The sequence below is a fragment of the Lepidochelys kempii genome, chromosome 13 (assembly GCF_965140265.1).
Source record: "Lepidochelys kempii isolate rLepKem1 chromosome 13, rLepKem1.hap2, whole genome shotgun sequence".
Lineage (NCBI taxonomy): Eukaryota > Metazoa > Chordata > Testudines > Cheloniidae > Lepidochelys > Lepidochelys kempii.
In genome coordinates this window covers 3,728,493-3,745,686 of record NC_133268.1, presented here as the reverse complement: position 1 = coordinate 3,745,686, position 17,194 = coordinate 3,728,493, and the positions used below count along the sequence as shown (strand labels likewise).

Sequence of the window (17,194 nt, the reverse complement as noted above, 5' to 3'; positions counted from 1 at the left end):
TCATTATCACATACACCATATCTCTTTGTAATTATTCTTTGTTGTACAATGAAAAGTAATATAAACATTCTGTTGAATTGTATTTTATTGTTTGCTACAGTTTACATTAACATAATAGTAGCTACTGCAGTCCTAGCACAAACAGAAATATGAGTCAGCTTATGCTCTTGTTCAGGGGCTGATGTGACTCAGCATTAGTTGGATGCTCTCTATCTTTCTATATAATTATTTGTCTGCACCATTTACCTTATTTGACCAACTCTGCAGCTTAGCACTGGCAGGTTTATTCCCCCCTCCCCCCGCTACTCCCATTTTCTTCCCAAGAACTGTAAAGGGATGTCTGGGAACAATAAACACAAACAAACAAAACCTCACAAGTTTATGGGAGATGGTTTTGTTTCTCATTATGATGCCCTTCACAAGAGAACCATAGATGTGTATTAAAGCCAAAGTATATCTCCAGGAGATTATAGTAATGCAGAAGATTTAAAGAATGGATACTGTTGACTATTACTCCAAGTCAGAGACTCAGATTTGTGCATTTCAGATGAAGGCTAACACTTAGTCTATAGATTTTGCACCATTATATGGAGCTGTACATCTTGTTGGCTTAGCTGTGCACACAAGACTCATTTTAAAATGTATGATACCTATGCCAGCTACACTATCGGTGCTGGGACGGGGAGGGAGATATGTGAGGGATAGATTCTTGCTAATCCTTTGAATCACTGCATTCTGCTCCATTTGCCAGCTCCCCTGTTTTATCTGCATCATTTCATACTGTATGACTTTGGGCAAGTTTCTTCCTCTGTCTGCCTCAGTTTCTTCATCTGTTAAAAACAATAATAGTGCTTACCTATATCACAGGGATTTTGTACAGCTACAGTAATTACAATTTGTAAAGTGTTTTAATAACCTCAGAGCCCATGTGTATGTTTTTTTTTTTTTTGTGCCAGAAAACAGTTCTGTATTTGTGTATGGTGAGTTTAGTGCATTTAAAGTCAACACATGAAAGTTGAAGATGGATCCTTTATGTTATACCAGAGCTTGGGATCTATTTCCGGGCTATCCATAAGGAATAAACACATTTAGGACTAACGTAATAAGGCCTCTAATATCCGTAAGTAGGAAATAGGGCCTGGTATACTTGCTGTTGTTACATTTATGGGCAACATACCCAGGGGAGACAATATTTCTAAGTGGTTATCCCAGGGAGCAGAAAATCCAAAGACTAGAGTTGTATTCCCAACTCTGTTTGCCATACAAATTTGGGCAAGTCATTTAACTTTTGTGACTCAGTTTCTTATCTGCAAGAATGGCACTTATTTACCTCCACATTAAGAAAGAAGTTGCTTTTTTAGAATGTGTTCACTAACATACGATAACCCACCAGAGGTAAAATCCTATCATGGACAAGGTAATTGTAGTTTCAACAAATGGTTAAACCTCCCCCATTTTTCATAAGAAAGACAAGGCGTATATAAATACAAGGTATTTTTTGTTGTTATATGCCAATAGGATTAAAGGTAATCACTCACTGTACCACCTTTAAATGGGAAACAAAACCTGGGATAGATCCCTTGAGACGTGCATGAAATATATGCCATTGCGTTAAACTACATAGCCCTGGTACATCTTCTAATTAGGAAACTGAGCATGAGATAAATCTTCTGCAATCTCACACATGCATGATTCAAATAACTGGTCTGTGTATCACTGGCATATAGAAACACTGCAGGAGATGCGTGTAGGAAATATATGCTTAAAATACTATCAAAGCAGGATTCTCACTCCCAGATTCTCCTTCTTGGAATTTAGCTCTTTAGCACAAGAGTGGAGGAACTTCAATAGTTTTCAAGCTTTTTATTTTATTTTTTTTTTTTAACTCTTGAGGTTAGTGGTAGAAGTCTAGAGCATAAGTCAGGCCCCTAATGGTCTTTGCGTGGCACCTCTGCCAAGCATAAATGTAGCTTTTGAATGTTCCAGGTAGTTCTTTCAAATGAGACGCTCTCAGAAGAACTATGTCTTGATTGGTTTCAGAGTAACAGCCGTGTTAGTCTGTATTCACAAAAAGAAAAGGAGGACTTGTGGCACCTTAGAGACTAACCAATTTATTTGAGCATGAGCTTTCGTGAGCTACAGCTCACTTCATCGGATGCATACCGTGGAAACTGCAGAAGACATTATATACACAGAGACATCACTTTGGATGGGCTATTACCAGCAGGAGAGTGAGTTTGTGTGTGTGGGGGCGGAGGGTGAGAAAACCTGGATTTGTGCTGGAAATGGCCCAACTTGATGATCACTTTAGATAAGCTATTACCAGCAAGAGAGTGGGGTGGGAGGAGGTATCGTTTCATGGTCTCTGTGTATATAATGTCTTCTGCAGTTTCCACGGTATGCATCCGATGAAGTGAGCTGTAGCTCACGAAAGCTCATGCTCAGATAAATTGGTTAGTCTCTAAGGTGCCACAAGTACTCCTTTTCTTTATGTCTTGATTGAAGTTTGTCCACATAAGATAAAAACTTTGACTTCAGGGAAAAATAAAAAAACAGGTGCAAGAGAAACACCTCAAAAAAGGAAATCTCCAAACTCTGAAGGGAGGTTGATGAGTGAGTGGATCATGCAAGATAACATCTTTGGAGAAGCATAGTTACAAGATAAGTCATTTTCCCTTCACTACAGAGACCATCTGAACAAGATTCTTGCTCCTGGAGAGTAAGAATTTTGGGATGTGATGAAAATGAGAGCACAGATCAGATCATCCATAAAGCAGGTCAATGCCAATAGTGTGAAGGTAATTTTTTTTCTTTATAGATAGAAGAGCAGATTAAACATGCCAGTCACCATCCTCTTGAAGAGGCATAATGGTTCCCAGGGAAACCATTTTCAAAAGACATCTTTTGTTTGACCACATAGTTATTTAATTCCTTGAGATCCAGATGGGGCCAGAGTCCTTTTGTCTTTTTGACTATCAGGAAGTACCTGCAATAAATCGCCTTCCCTCTTTCACACTCAAATTTTAATTAAATAGACCTATGAAGTAGGCGCGTAAGTAAATATTACCCATTTTTGCAAAGGAGGAAACTGATCCCTTTTCATAAGAGGGGAAGCTAAGGCCGAACAGTAATCAGTGCTGGAATCAGGACTAGCCCATAGAAGAAATTCCTGGCTTTCAGTTATGTGCTCAGGCTATTAAGCAATGCATCATTTTATTGTTTGCAGCCTCTAGATGTAATGGTCAAGGTCAGGACCACTGTCTTCTTTAAACAGGCCCTTAACCAGTTTTAGATGTATTTGTCCCACTCTGAGTCAGATGCTGCATTTGTAACACATTATAACTTTTACAAGAGAAGGCAGGTTGGAGCATTTCATATTAGATTGGTGTTTATGCAGACTGAACTATAAGATGAGATGGCAGGTTTTGCCTGCAGCCTGTAGTCTCTTCCTTGAAGTTTGTCATTGGTACAGGCAAGACAAGTGGAAGGAGACTCCAAGATGGCCAGAATCCAGGCTTCCCTTCACATTTTCACCTGATTGATTTGATGCAGTTCCTCCTCCTGATCTTTTATACAACTTAGCCTCATTTTCTTTCCCGTCTGAAGTGCACATGGCAGACACTAAAACAGAATCAGTCAGGATGTCCCACTTGTTTCTTTTGCCTTTAGGGAGACATTTTTCTGATTTAGTGCTGATGTTGCTATCGCTGGGTTTTCTCTCTCTCAGTTGCTAAATACTGCAGCGGTACCTGCAGGCTGGCCTCAGTTGATATTCCTGCTAGACAATCAGATTCTTTTTCTAACTTTCTCATGTATTATTTATTAATTTCAGGCTGTTGCCTGAGTACCATTTACTTTTGAATTTCATGTCAGACAAGGCAGTCTGTCCCGTTCCATCTCATGATAATAGCTGGGATGGTCTGGAATTTTCAGGAGACAAATTCTGAAATATCCCTGGAGACATAAAAGCTCAAATTTGATATTTTTAAAATCAACATTTACAGACCACCCTGAAAAGCAGTCATTAAAAAAATATGGACTGAAGGTAATGTGTCTGATCTGTACAAAAGAAGACTGTGAGGGGGAAGCTAAAACCCAAGGATGGGAGCACCAGTGTAGGCCAACCTCCTGTGGCTGTCAGAATTTTAACTTTGAGGCGATAACTGCAGATTGATTGATATCCATTAATTCAAAATCTATTTGTTATGAACAGATCAAGTGCTAGATTCTCAGGTATGCCAAAACCCTGGTGCACCCGGCAGAAGGTGCATTATATCACCTCTCCCCCTAGTCCTGGGTGCTGGTTTGACTGTCAGCACAAATTAGGACAGCTTCTGGGATGCTCTAAATGCCATCAAAACTGTATCAGGAAAGCTTATGCCCAAATACATTTGTTAGTCTCTCAGGTACCACAAGGACTCCTCGTTTTTATCAAAACTGTAGTTACTCTGTATATAGTAGTAGAGCCCTCTCTAACTTGAAGGTATACTACTTAGCAGCACAATTACTTTATACCATAGCAGTCCTGGCCAGTGCATTGCATACCCCACAGACAGATCAAACAAACCTTCACTGGCTAAGTCAGCTTGGAAGACAGAAGCCTGAAAGGAGCGGCACTGATATTAGCTTTAGTGACATAAAGGCCAAAAAAAAGCAAGAAATTAAAATTGAAATGTTTTGTTTCAGCATTTTCTAAAATGAAACATTTTGATTTTTCAATTCAAAACAACTTCTTGTTTTGAAATCCTTTAATTTCATTTTTAAACATTTAAAAACCTTTAAAAATGCTCAAAACCAAAATGATTCCCTTCCCTCCAACTTTTTTGAATTGCCAGAAAACTGAAATATCCATTATTCACCGAGCTGCAAAGAAGACACTGCCCCACGTGAAACTCGGAGAGAGATTGTGACTCCGGAGATCCCCAGTGATCTGGGATAATACCCACACTGCACTATCCTTTTGGATGTTGCAGCCTGCTTCACAGACTTGCCTGGTTAACTTTTGCAGGCCAGTGCTGAGGTCCATGTCCACCATTCCTCTACTTTGGCGTGACTGCACATCTTGGGGTGCCAAGAATATTAACCTCATGTCATGGATGACTTCAGCTGTGTGTAATTACATTCCGCTGATTAAACAGCTGTTGTATTCCCTCTCCCCCTTCCCCCCCACAGAGGTGGCTGCCCTTCAGTGTTGGGGAAAATGATTAGTACTTATGCTGTAAATTCAATGAGAAGGTAAAATCTGTAAAGCCCGCTGGGATAGATTTGCAGGAAAGGTACTAAATAAATGCAGGAACATTAGACTGTTATCATTCTGATGCCCATGATAGAAGATTACTATAGCCTACTTTTAATTTTGTGTCTTCTAATACCTGTGATGTGAATTTGGATTCGTAATATTATTTTAAGTTGTTTGTTTTTGGTTTGCTTGGTGTGTATTTCACATGCTAGTGTCTAGAATATGTACTCTCTACTGTCACAGAATGAATGGTTTCCATCCTTGTATCTGCTTTCACCAGATCCTAGGCAGCCAGCACCATATGTATCTTATAAGATAATAAGCCTTAGAGGAGATTATTGTGGGTTCCTGTTGAGATGCAGAATGTATTGATGAGGCTTCTGTCGGGAGGAAGGATGGGAAATTTCAGGTGGAATTTCCTTCTGAAATTGACCTTTTGAGCTTCATAGACTAAAAGGGGAATCAGAGACCTGCCGTTTATGATCTGCACCTTTCATGTGGTGCATAGTTGGGAGCTCTTTTCAGCACCACTGAAAGGATGACATGCCAGAGAAAAGCTTCCCATAGGGGAAAAAGTCCAGGAAATTTTAATTATGATTTTTTTAAAAAGTCACATTTTTCATAATGGAAAAGTCTGAATGACATGCGTGCCACAAACCAGTCTCGCTGCTGATTCTACTTGAATACCCATCATTCCCAATAATCTGCCTGGTTAGTTATCACATGCCATAGACGCAGAGGGGGACCAGTTACATCAGTGGAATATACACACCTATTTTCCTGAATCCCTTCATAAAATATTGCAGACCTTTTCCTGCCTGATTCTTTCAGACTTGTCCTGCCCCAAATCAGGGGCAGCTTGGAAAAGAAATTACATTTAAAATAGGGAAGAAAAAATAACTTGGAACATTAGACATCTACCTACAGTCATTATTTGAATATTATTTATATAAACAGTAGTACTTAGAGCTTTTGACCAATATGGGAGCCCCATTGTGGTAGGCACTGTACAGACACATAGTGAGAGACAATCCCTGCACCAAAGAGCTTGTATTTGAAATAGACGAGACATGGAAAGGGAAAAAAAGCACAGAGAGGTGAAATGACTTGCAAAAGATCATGCAGCAAGCCAGAAACAGAACCCAAATTTCTGGAGCCATAGTCTGTTGTCTGATCCACTGGCCTATATGGCCATCTTATCTCTATAGCCTTTGTTGCCACACACACAACTCCCCAATCTCTTAGAAGGAGCATCATAGCACAGGCACTAGTTAATCTGCCCATTCTCCTCCTGTGTGCCACAGAATGTTTTGTAATTAAGGCACATGCTACAAAGCTAACAGTTACCAGGTTGAAAGTGTTCCCTACGCTTTTCAGAGTAAAGGGAGTCATAAGCCTGGGATGTAGCAAGAAGAAAATAGATCCTGTCAGATTGGTTGGGTAAATCAAAGAAAGCATTATTATCAAGTAAAGAGCAAAAGTTATCCCAGCTGCATTGCAAATAGGGAAATGAACTGTTGATGGCTGTAAGGCATGCCTGTCTAAGTTTAGGCTGCTGGCCTCATCTACAAGCTTTTGGGGGGATTTCTTGGGACTACCTATTAAGTCTGAGGACTTTCATCCCAGGAAGTGGGTGTGGGGATAACTGTAGTTGCTACAGCCATGAAATAGGCATTTGAAGGAGGGTAACAAAGCGTCCAGGTGGGCCACAAAGAAACCTGTTCCATAGCCCACTGTTGTCCAGGTTTCTTTAAAGTTGGGGATATATTAATAATATTGTTCTCCTGAATTAAAATTTTAATTTGTACTTTTTTCCCTCCAAATGACAGAGACCCTCCCTTCCTCCCAACCTTAAGGCATTAGGACAAACAGGGATTGGAGGTAGAATTTAGCTGAAGGGGAAAATCTCTGGCTTTTCAATTTCCTTTGAGAGGCGGGTATTGTCTGTGACTTCTGTGCTAAGCAGGGATGTCTGTGGCTGCTTGAATAAGCTGTAATTTCCTGCAGCTGCTGGGATGGGTTGGGAGTGTCTATATTGCAGCATGCTGGATAATTTTGGGGTGTTTGAGGATGAAGGATATATGCAGCTGGCAGAATAGTGTGAGGAACCTAAAGCTGATGAGGTTAATGGTGGATAAAAAATAATGCGGTGAAGATCGTACTGCCACAACTGGATGAATAATACAGGGGTGCCTGCGGCACTTACTGTGAAAGAGGCGGCGTTTTTCTGGTTCCTCAATGGGTGTGTGGAATAGACTTAGAAACCATCATAAAGCATAGAGTGTATCAGCCCCTAGCAACAACCACCAGAGAGGAGATGATACAAAATGTAAAAGCCCAAACACCCAGAAGAAAAAAAAGAAGCCCCACTGGATGCAGAGGGCTGGATTCTCCTCTCCCTCACATCAGTTTCCCAGCAGCGTAGCCCCCTTGACTCCAGTAGAACTTCTGGTTTACGAGTCAGAGGAGAATCCGACCTACAGATTCCTATTTTTCTCAGGTCACTCTTCCCCTTCCCTGTCTGTGTAAATCAGCTGGTGTTTTTCCCCTGGTTCTCCTGGCCACCAGCCATGGCCCCTCAAGGGGTTGCTGGCTTTGAGAGAGTTTTTCCCTTTTAAAAGAAAAAATAAATTACATGAATCTGCATACTTTTTTTTTTTGTCAATTGAAAGCTAGAGAGAGAGAGAAAAAGTGCCAGGCTAGTCCATCTACAGCAGACAAGGGAGGGATGGAGAAAGAGAGAGAAAAATCTCTTTTATAGAGCCCAAGATTGGGTGTAGCTCCTTGCCCTCCCTCCTCGATTCTCTCTGTATTTATAGCAGTAAAACTGTGGCTCTGAGAAGAATCTGACATCAAAGCCACCCAGGAAAGAAGGCCAGATTCACTAATTAATATTCTGAACTGGTGACCCCCGTCTCTTTCTTTCCACCCACTTCTCTCAGTCTCTCTCTCTCCTCCTTCAGATGGCTGCAGCCCCCTACAGCTGAGTCAGATCTTCCTCTGTTCCACAGCATTGCAGCACTTCAGCAGAAAGCCAGCAAGGCGTTCTTTCGCTCCTCCCTACTACTGCATCTCCCCTCCAGCATCCACTCTGCTACCCACCTCGCCACCATGGCCAGTACTGTGTCAGGTAGGACCAGCATGGATTTTTTTTATATCAATCATTTAAAACATCGTTATTGTTGTTTATTATTGTTTCCAGTGTGAATTTTGCTTTCATGCTGGGAGGGTTCTCCGAGGGACAGACAGCTGGTTTGGCAACATTGTCTTTTTTTTTCCCCATTTGATGTATGAAAGCTGGGTGGGATTTTTTTTTTTTCACCTGTATCCACAGTAGTTAAAACCTGCCTACTTAAAAAATTCCTGACCTTAAAATGTGACACTTGAGATATGCTTAGTGCATATCAAATAATATTACCGGTCAAATAATATTTTGTGGTCACATCACATGGTCATTTTTAAAAAAATCACCTGTTCATTTTTGGAAGAAGGGATGGGGAGGGGCTGGGAATTGCATTTTTACATTGGTAAAGATCAGGCACTGTACAAGTGGGTCAAGGAAAGAGACATAAGCAAGAAATTGAAAATTATGCTTAAAAAAAAAATGGAGCTTGCTTTCTGTGCATTCCCAGAGCCTTGCATCCATCAGGATGCATTGCTCCATTATAAAGTGTTGTAGGGGAGTGGTCCTCTGATGCTGCTGAGTGAAATCCAATGCTGCAAGGGAAGCCCTTCCTCCTTCCTGCAGTAATACTGGGAATAATACCATTGCTGCCTCTTGTTTTCCTAGGTTAGGCACTATCTGGTTTTGACATTCAGATTAGCCTGCAGCATGTCAGGCTGCGGCGAGAATGGTGCAACCTTTCTGTGAAACTGGTTCCTAGAGATGGGTCTTGCAGCACCTTGCTGGGGAGCTGCGCAGGTGGGGGAACGAGGGAAGGGTTCATGTGGATGGAACTGGAGCTCAGTGAGGAAGAAAATAGAAGTGCTGATTTACACCTGAACAATGGATGCTTGTTGAGAGTGTCGTCCGTCCCCCCCAGTCCCTTTCTTGAAACAGCTCTGATTCCTTCTATGCTGCGTTAAAGAGGAGGAGGCTTTATGAAAGATGGGGCAAGCAAAATAATCATAAAGGGTTGGAATGGGGGGCTGAATGGGAGTGGAGGAGGAAAGGACAAGGTGTGTTCTGTTCCAGACCCTCTCCCATCCAGGGAACTTGCTGAAAGGAAGACAGAGCAGCCTTTCTTGGTGCATTCACTAGCTTCACCCCTGTGCTCTCTGCAGTGCATTTTCTGTCCTTTTTTCCTTTTAAAAAGACCACTAAAGCCGGGAGGGGGGAAGGAAAAGAGGGCTGGGAGGGGGCACTGGGGGATGTGTGTAGGGATGCAGCTAATCCAAAGCAGGCTTTGTATATGATTAGGAAACCAAAACTAGCCAATGTTAAAAATGTTTGCCCTTATGCTAGAAAATCTGCAGGCATGGGAGAGGATGTGTGAGGGAGAGAGAGAGCACCCTTTTGCCTGTGTCATTGAATGTGTGCTAGTGTTTATTCTGAAGGCCCCACCCATCCATCTTGCTTTATTACAGAATTGGTTCTGGTCTAATTTGAATTGCAGGGAGCTCAGCAATCTAAACCAAGATTGCATTCAGCCTGACACAAATGAGATGGTGGGTGTGACATGCATAAGTACCAGAGCAGAGGAATCAAGAGGCAGCAGTTATTATAGCTGAAGGAGAAGAGAGAAAATGGAAACTTGGTATATGACAAGGAGCAGGGCTGAGTCTCAGCCAGTGGACTTTGCAGGGGTCAGTTCTCTATTCAGTGTTGCACTTACAATAGGAATAGAACGAAGGCTGCAAAGGCAGGAAAAACAGGCAGATTTTGTAAATGAAAGAGAGACTTCTTTTTCCTTTATTCTTTCTGCTTTATTTCTCTCTTTATCCCGAGCAAAAACAAATCAGTGCTGGAGAGAGAGAGCAGCTGTAATTGTTTGCAGCCAATGCCCAAGGGCTTGTATCCCTAGGGAAGATTTCCTGGGGTCTGTTAAAATAAACAAATCCCTCAGATGAAAAGGAAACCAGTCCTGCTTGCCCTGCTTCACCAGTTTGTTTCAATTCTCACCAGACTCTCTAGGTACTTCCTTCTTGCCATGATTGTCAACTTCAGTAATAAAGCAGGAGAAGCAGCAGCACATGCTCAGTGCAGGCTCAGCTGCAGTGATGGCCATGCTATGCTGACAGCTATTCACACATGCTCTGGTAAATCCTTAGAGAGTCACAGGGACTAAATTTCAGAGTAGCAGCCCTGTTAGTCTGTATCCGCAAAAAGAACAGGAGGACTTCTGGCACCTTAGAAACTAACAAATTTATTTGAGCATAAGCTTTCGTGAGCTACAGCTCACTTCATCGGATGCATGCAGTGGAAAATAGAGTGGGGAGATTTTATGTACACGGAGAACATGAAATAATGGGTTTTACCATACACACTGTAATGAGAGTGATCAGATAAGGTGACCTATTACCAGCAGGAGAGAAAAAAAACCTTTTGTAGTGATGATCAAGGTGGGCCATTTCCAGCAGTTGACAAGAAGGTGTGAGGAACAGTGGGGGTGGGAATTAACATGGGGAAATAGTTTTACTTTGTGTAATGATACATTCACTCCCAGTCTTTATTCAAGCCTAATGTAACTACGCTTTTTTGTATACCCCTAAAGAAAGAGTCCAGGACACATGACTGTGTCTACTCATCCATCACTGAAAGGCTTGTTCGGGCATATGAACAGGCAAAGGAATATTTGTGACCTCTCCTAGAGATTATGAAATGGTGTAGTATTGTGAAAGCCTTGTGAACTCTTTTTCTGATAGACGAGTGCATCTGGTGTGGTGGAGCCAGGTTGAATCACTGGTGTCTCTCATTTTGGTATGCACAAGTGGATACCACATGGCACTGTGTAGTCCTGGAAAATCCCAGATGTTTCTCCTCACTAGATGGATGTTGGCATCATATGGCTTTACATGGCCCTGGTGGGTCCCCATGATTTCTTCTTCTGGACTCTATTAGCGGACACTCTGTAGCACTGGCATATATCTATTTTTTTTTTAGTATTAATGTTGTAATAGCGCCCAGAGGCCCCACTCAGATTCATCCCTACCCATCCTATCTATGCATCTCCAAGGTATTTCTTTAATGAACTGAGTGTACAAGGCTTATTTTAGACGTTCCTGTTACATCTAGCAGGACTTCAGTTTTACAAACCTAAGGAGTACAATGAAAGGAATAGTCTTTTTAAACCACTGTATCCAACCAGGGATTCCAAATCATTTTAAAATATTTGTTATTTCTCAGTCTATAAACCAGGTCTCCATCGATGACATATTGCAGAGCTTCTGAAATCCCTCAGATATTTCTAAGGAACCTTCTCTGAGGTATCTAAGTGCTGGTACAGATTTGATGAATGTATTGTTTTAATGAAGTGAATAGACTCTCCTTCTGGAAAGGAAAAGTGGGGACTCAGTGGCATCATGGACCTTGGGGAAGTTTCTGTGAACTCTTCTTCTGAGTAAATATGGGAATGGTGTAGCACTGGTATAAGCAGTGGCATTTGGGCATGGTCATTTTGGAGATAGGGAGCAAAATGCACAGAAGTTTTGCCTTCCTGCTCTGGGTAGGCCCAGAAAACCCCTGATTAATAAACCAAGCTGCATTCCATGAAGTTTAGAAACACTTTTCTGATTACTGCCTCTAGCGTGGAATGCCCACTCCTCCTTACTCACTTCTCTGGACATGGGAGAAATAGGTGAGTTACTCTGAAATTGGGAAGGGCAAAGAAGGAAGGCTGTAGGTGAAATAAAAGCTTTTGGACTTACCTGCTCCACACTTACCTTATCCAGAACAACCCCAAATGCTCTGTAAACACCAGTTGTGCACAGTCCCAGGCAGCATGTTCACAAGTGTCCAACCCACCACTTTCTTCTCAGACACAGGAGACAACTATGGACCATCCAGGTGTTAACTGGGTCTAAGGGCTGTTGAGTCTAACTCTTGGGTGAAACTCAAGAGAGCCAGTCAGTCTGAAAAGGTGTTACAGGAATTTGGTGAAGCTCAGCAAGCCTCCAACAGTTTTTCTCCCCGTTCTACTGAAGTTCATTGGAAACTCCATACCTTTCTGAGTTCTGCCCTTTGATCTTCTCCTTCCCTTTATGATATCATGCCTCCTTCTTTTAGGTTTGTGGCAAGGTTTCCATCAAGAGTCTCATCTAATGCAGGATTAAATTTAGGACCACATCTTCAGCTGGATCTGTGAGTGCAAAAGGGCTAAAAAGTAACTAGCTCTTACATGCCTCTTCTGGTGCACTGCAGCATTTCCCAGCTGGGTAACAGCTCCTTAAAGTCCATTATCAGCTGGTGTACTTCAGAACAGTCCCCTATCCACCTTAAATACTTATATGGCCTCCATTACCCTAGTATCTGAGCACCTGACAGTCTTTAATATTCTTATCCTGACTACAACTCCGTGTGGTCAGTCAGTGCTATCATCCCCATTGTACGGACAGGGAACCAAGGTCCAGAGAGACTAAGTGACTTGCTCAAGGTCACACAAGGAGTCTGTGCCAGAGCAGGGACATGAACCAAGGTCTCCCCCATCTCAGACCAGCAACCTACCCGCTGGAATATCCTTCCTCTCTAGGCTCCTGGGTGTCTCCCCATTTCAACTATAGCTGAGAATCTAGTCCTAAATAGGTCTCATATGTACCGAAACCTTGGGTCACCTGCCCCCACTTGGACACGTTGATTTTCCTTTCTCAAGCACCTTACCCCCAAATAGCCTCTTTCCCTCTTCACCTCCCAGTTCCCCTTTGCTAAGTAGATTTGTGGTTTCTCACTGACTCAGCTGCTGCATCCAACCCACTTAGTCCACCAGACCTGGGCCTCAGCACTCCTGTCCTTCTCCTTCCATGGCCTCACTGAGAGATAGGCACAAACTAATTCTTTTATTGGGAGGGCCTCGGTAGTGTTGCATGGGAGCCTGAGTTCTGCTGCTCTCTCTCCCATCACTCAGAACAAAAAGAGAGGTAATCCAGATGGCCCAAACTGCTCTCTCCTACCCTGAGTGCAGACTGTCCTTCATTATTACACCTCTCCTGCCTTTCATCCAAATGGCATTGTGCTACTTGCTCTCTCAAGGGATGTCTTCAGTCAACTACCTTGGTCGCTGTGAAGCCACAGAATGGCATTGTCCGAGTCCTACTTTGGTACTAGAACCAGATGTGGGGGGAGGTAGATAACATTCTGATCCATGCTACACCCCTAGACGTAGAAATGGAGAGGAAGGCCTTAAGCCCAAAGTAAGTGAATGCACGGGGCCCCGCATTATGTGGGCACATAGGCCCAAGTTCTTACTTGTGGCCCCACAAGCTCTGTCTCTTATATTCTTTTTCTTTCTGTCTCTTCCTCCTCCTCTGTCTCTCACCAGCTCCCATGACAGTTCTGTTTTGCATTATGTCTCTGCTGGGGGATGGGTAATTTTCATCTCTCTTTCCTGCTTCCTGAATCATGGTTAGTATGCATGAGTCTTTAGCTCGCCTCCTGGGTGGCACTCTTCAGACTTTCCCCAGAGATCTTAAATAGGCTCCTGACAGGCAGATGCAGTCTCAGAAGTAGATGGCTATTACCATATGAAATCTGTGTTTCCAATGCATTGAATAAATTACTTCCACTGCATGGGCTTTCTTGTGCCTGATAGGCACATCCCTGCATTAGGGTGGTGCAGAGTTACATTGCCTTGGGAACCTCAGCCCCTCCTGGACCACACAGGCATGCAGGGAAAGCATATCTGGTGTACTGTCTCTTAGAACAATGCAGCATACTCTAATCCCTTCTCTGTGCCTAGCCAGCTTTACTGGCTGGTGCAGAAGTGGGCAGGACTATGATACAAGGAGAGGAGTTGCTAGGAGTGACTGCCGTGTTGCTGGCTGCCTGGGCAGGGATCAGAAGTTGAGGGAAGCCTTCTTGTGCCCTCTCCTCCTTGAACATCCAAATGGGGCCCGTCAGACTGGCCCCATATCAGCAAAACCTGCTCTACAAAAATGTAATTGAGGAGCTTCTAAATACTCAAACAAGGAGTGCTGGGAAGAGACTGATCTTCATGGCGTGGCCAGTCTCCTGAAGGGCTACAAAAGGCTATGAATACCCTTGTTACATGGCAGGGTTCAGAATCTTCCGACACTGTTACATCTCCCTTTTTCTTTTTGAAAGTCAAACACAAATAAAACAAAACATCATGCTATCTAAAAATAACACACTACTCATGCAGCCAAGTAATAACACACATGGAAACATCAGGAGAAGCAACCCAAAACCCCAGCAGGTGAGAGGATCATTCTGTCTCTTTTTGGACATCTGTCATGACTACTGCCTTTGAACCTCAACAATTGTTTTTATTACATGACCATTTCTTGTTCTCAAAACAGTTCCTTCTTGGGACTGGTTAAGACATATGCATTATAGGCCCTCTTGGGCTCATGAGCCTAATAAAGCATTGCAAGTTGTGTTGCAGTATTCTAACCATACTAAATATGGATCCCTTGCATTCACCAGGGCTTTTATTTGCTATTTTCACTGTTTTTTTTCTGCTAGCCACTTGGCTGTGCATAATGAGGGTTTGGTGTGGAGTTCTTGAATTCATATATGAAAGAGAATGGCCTAAATAAGATACTCATTAGCTGTGGATCATTATTTGTTATTACCTCATACGAAATCTCAAGGTGAGCAAACTGCCATTGACCAGGGGTTGTTGCATTGCTACTTGTTGTGTTGTGCAACAGCTCACTTTAGAACACGATGTAGTAGTAGTCCATTAATACAGATTATCTGTCCTGTTTAATTCAAACAGATCTGTGTCAGCCTTGGCCTATGAGCTGATCAGGAATCTCAAGTGCTTTCACTAGTTCTTTTGCATTCTATTTCCTGTGGATTTCACCTGTTAGGCCAGAGCTGCAGGTGTGCCTGGTGCACCTGAGAGGGGACGAGAGGGAAGTGAAGGTCGTTTTAAACTAGTTGTGTTTAAATTCTGGGTGTGGCTGGGGAAGCCGTGAGGCTGTGCTGGCTTGTGATTTGTGAATTTCCCTATGCACGGGGAATCCCCAGCTTCCCTATTAAGGCTGCTTTCTGGCATAGGTGCCACAGAAGCAATGCAAAGGAGCTAGATTGGCAGCTGAAGATGTGACCATTATCTTATATGACAGTATTCAAACCTGTACAGAAAAGGATATCTCAGACTCTATTCTTACACTTCTCAATGCACAGATTGGCACTGTGCATTATATTTAACATTTCTGATCTCATGATCTGTGATATTATGGCATGATGTCCCAGTATCGATTTTAAAATCAACTTTTTGATTTCCAAGATCATTGTCAATTTGTTACAGAACCTTGCTTTATAAATGTCTTGAGAGACCCAACAACGAACTCTGTTTCTGCATCATCATCTCCATCAAAGCTTTGTCCTTGTGTTTATATTCATGAATGTATTTTTGCATTCTGGATTTCCTTATAGTCTGTGCGGAAAGCAGCACATTTCTGCAGAATGGTTGCTTTTATTGCATTCATGACACGGCACTCTTTGTGCTGTAAACCTTTCTGTCAAACAAATCTGGAGTCAGGTCCTCAGGTGGTGTAAACTAATGCAGTTCCATTGTCTAAAATGGAGCTATGTCAGTTTACATAACCTGGGCAGCTGGTTCCTGGTTTCTGCAGGTTGTTTACCCTTTTTTATTCTGTGTTTATGCATTAGTCTGCACTTTTAACTGGAAGCACTTTTGTTCTTTCACTGTTTGTCAACACTCTCTTTGGAAAACACCATTTTCATTAGCCCAGCTTTTCTTTGCAAAGTCAAGTCAATTTCTTGTAATAACCTTGCTTTGACCTTGTTATCAGTTATACCATAAATATTCAATCTCTATTTCATCCATTTATTAACTGTCTGAATTCACATGACTTAGATTTATTACATAGGTCTATAACATTTATTTATTACTATTATTTCTTTAACTTGTATTGATGTAGTGCCCAGAGACCCCAGTCCCATTTGCTGGATAACAAAAAGACAATCCCTGCCCTTAAGGGTTACAGTCTAATTTTACCAGACATCCCAATAGCCAGAGAACTAAATTGACTAATATATGAAAGATGGGGCACCCCATTGTCCAGGTGCAACACCTACAAGGAAATCCAATCCCCACTAATCTCCCATCTTCTAGCCAAGAAGAAGGTGTTGAGATACCCACCAAAATACTGTCCTTGGATTCTTCTTGGTGGCTCTGTCATTTGTATCAGCCTGCAGCAAATAGGAGTTTTATAAATTTGAAGCATCTCCTCTCTGACTGCTGAAAGGGAGAAGGAGCATTGTCTCTGTTCCACCCCCACTCCCACCCATGAACCCATCAGTAGAACCCATCACTAGAACCTCTGGTTGCTCAATAAGTGGAATTGAGTTGATCTCTGCTACTTTGCCCCTCCTTTATCCCCCAACTGCTGTAATAAGGGTGTGCTTCAATAGGAAGGAGGGCCACTAATATAGAGAGTCCAAGTTTAACATGGAGAAGAAACAAATGGGGGAGAAAATAAAGGGATTATAAGGAGATTCCCCTCCAGTAGTAAATGTTGGTAATTCCTAAAGGTATCGTAACTACACCGGGTGTATCATAACGTAACTTTTTTTTACCATAAATACATAGCAACACATATTTATAAAACAAACACACCCAAAAGACCCTACCAAAACAAGACACTCCAGTGCATGTGCTTCTCCCTCTGGGGAAAGGGTGATAAAATATTTAGCATTTCTAAAGTATTTGGCTGCATACACTAATCCTGGGGGCAGTGGTAGGTAAATACTATCCTTCTTTTGCAGATAGAGAGGAAGAAGTAAGAAAAATGAATGTGAGAGGATAA

At 42.3% G+C, this 17,194-nt stretch overlaps 1 protein-coding gene across 1 annotated transcript in view; it reads left to right on the top strand.

The window, feature by feature from the left end:
- STMN3 (stathmin 3) overlaps positions 1-17,194 on the top strand; it is a 42,672-nt gene that overhangs the window by 2,222 nt on the left and 23,256 nt on the right. The window contains exon 2 of the mRNA XM_073308885.1: positions 8,203-8,369. Coding sequence (XP_073164986.1) covers positions 8,351-8,369 — 19 coding nt within the window. The 5' untranslated portion in view covers positions 8,203-8,350. The remainder of the gene's footprint in view (positions 1-8,202; positions 8,370-17,194) is intronic.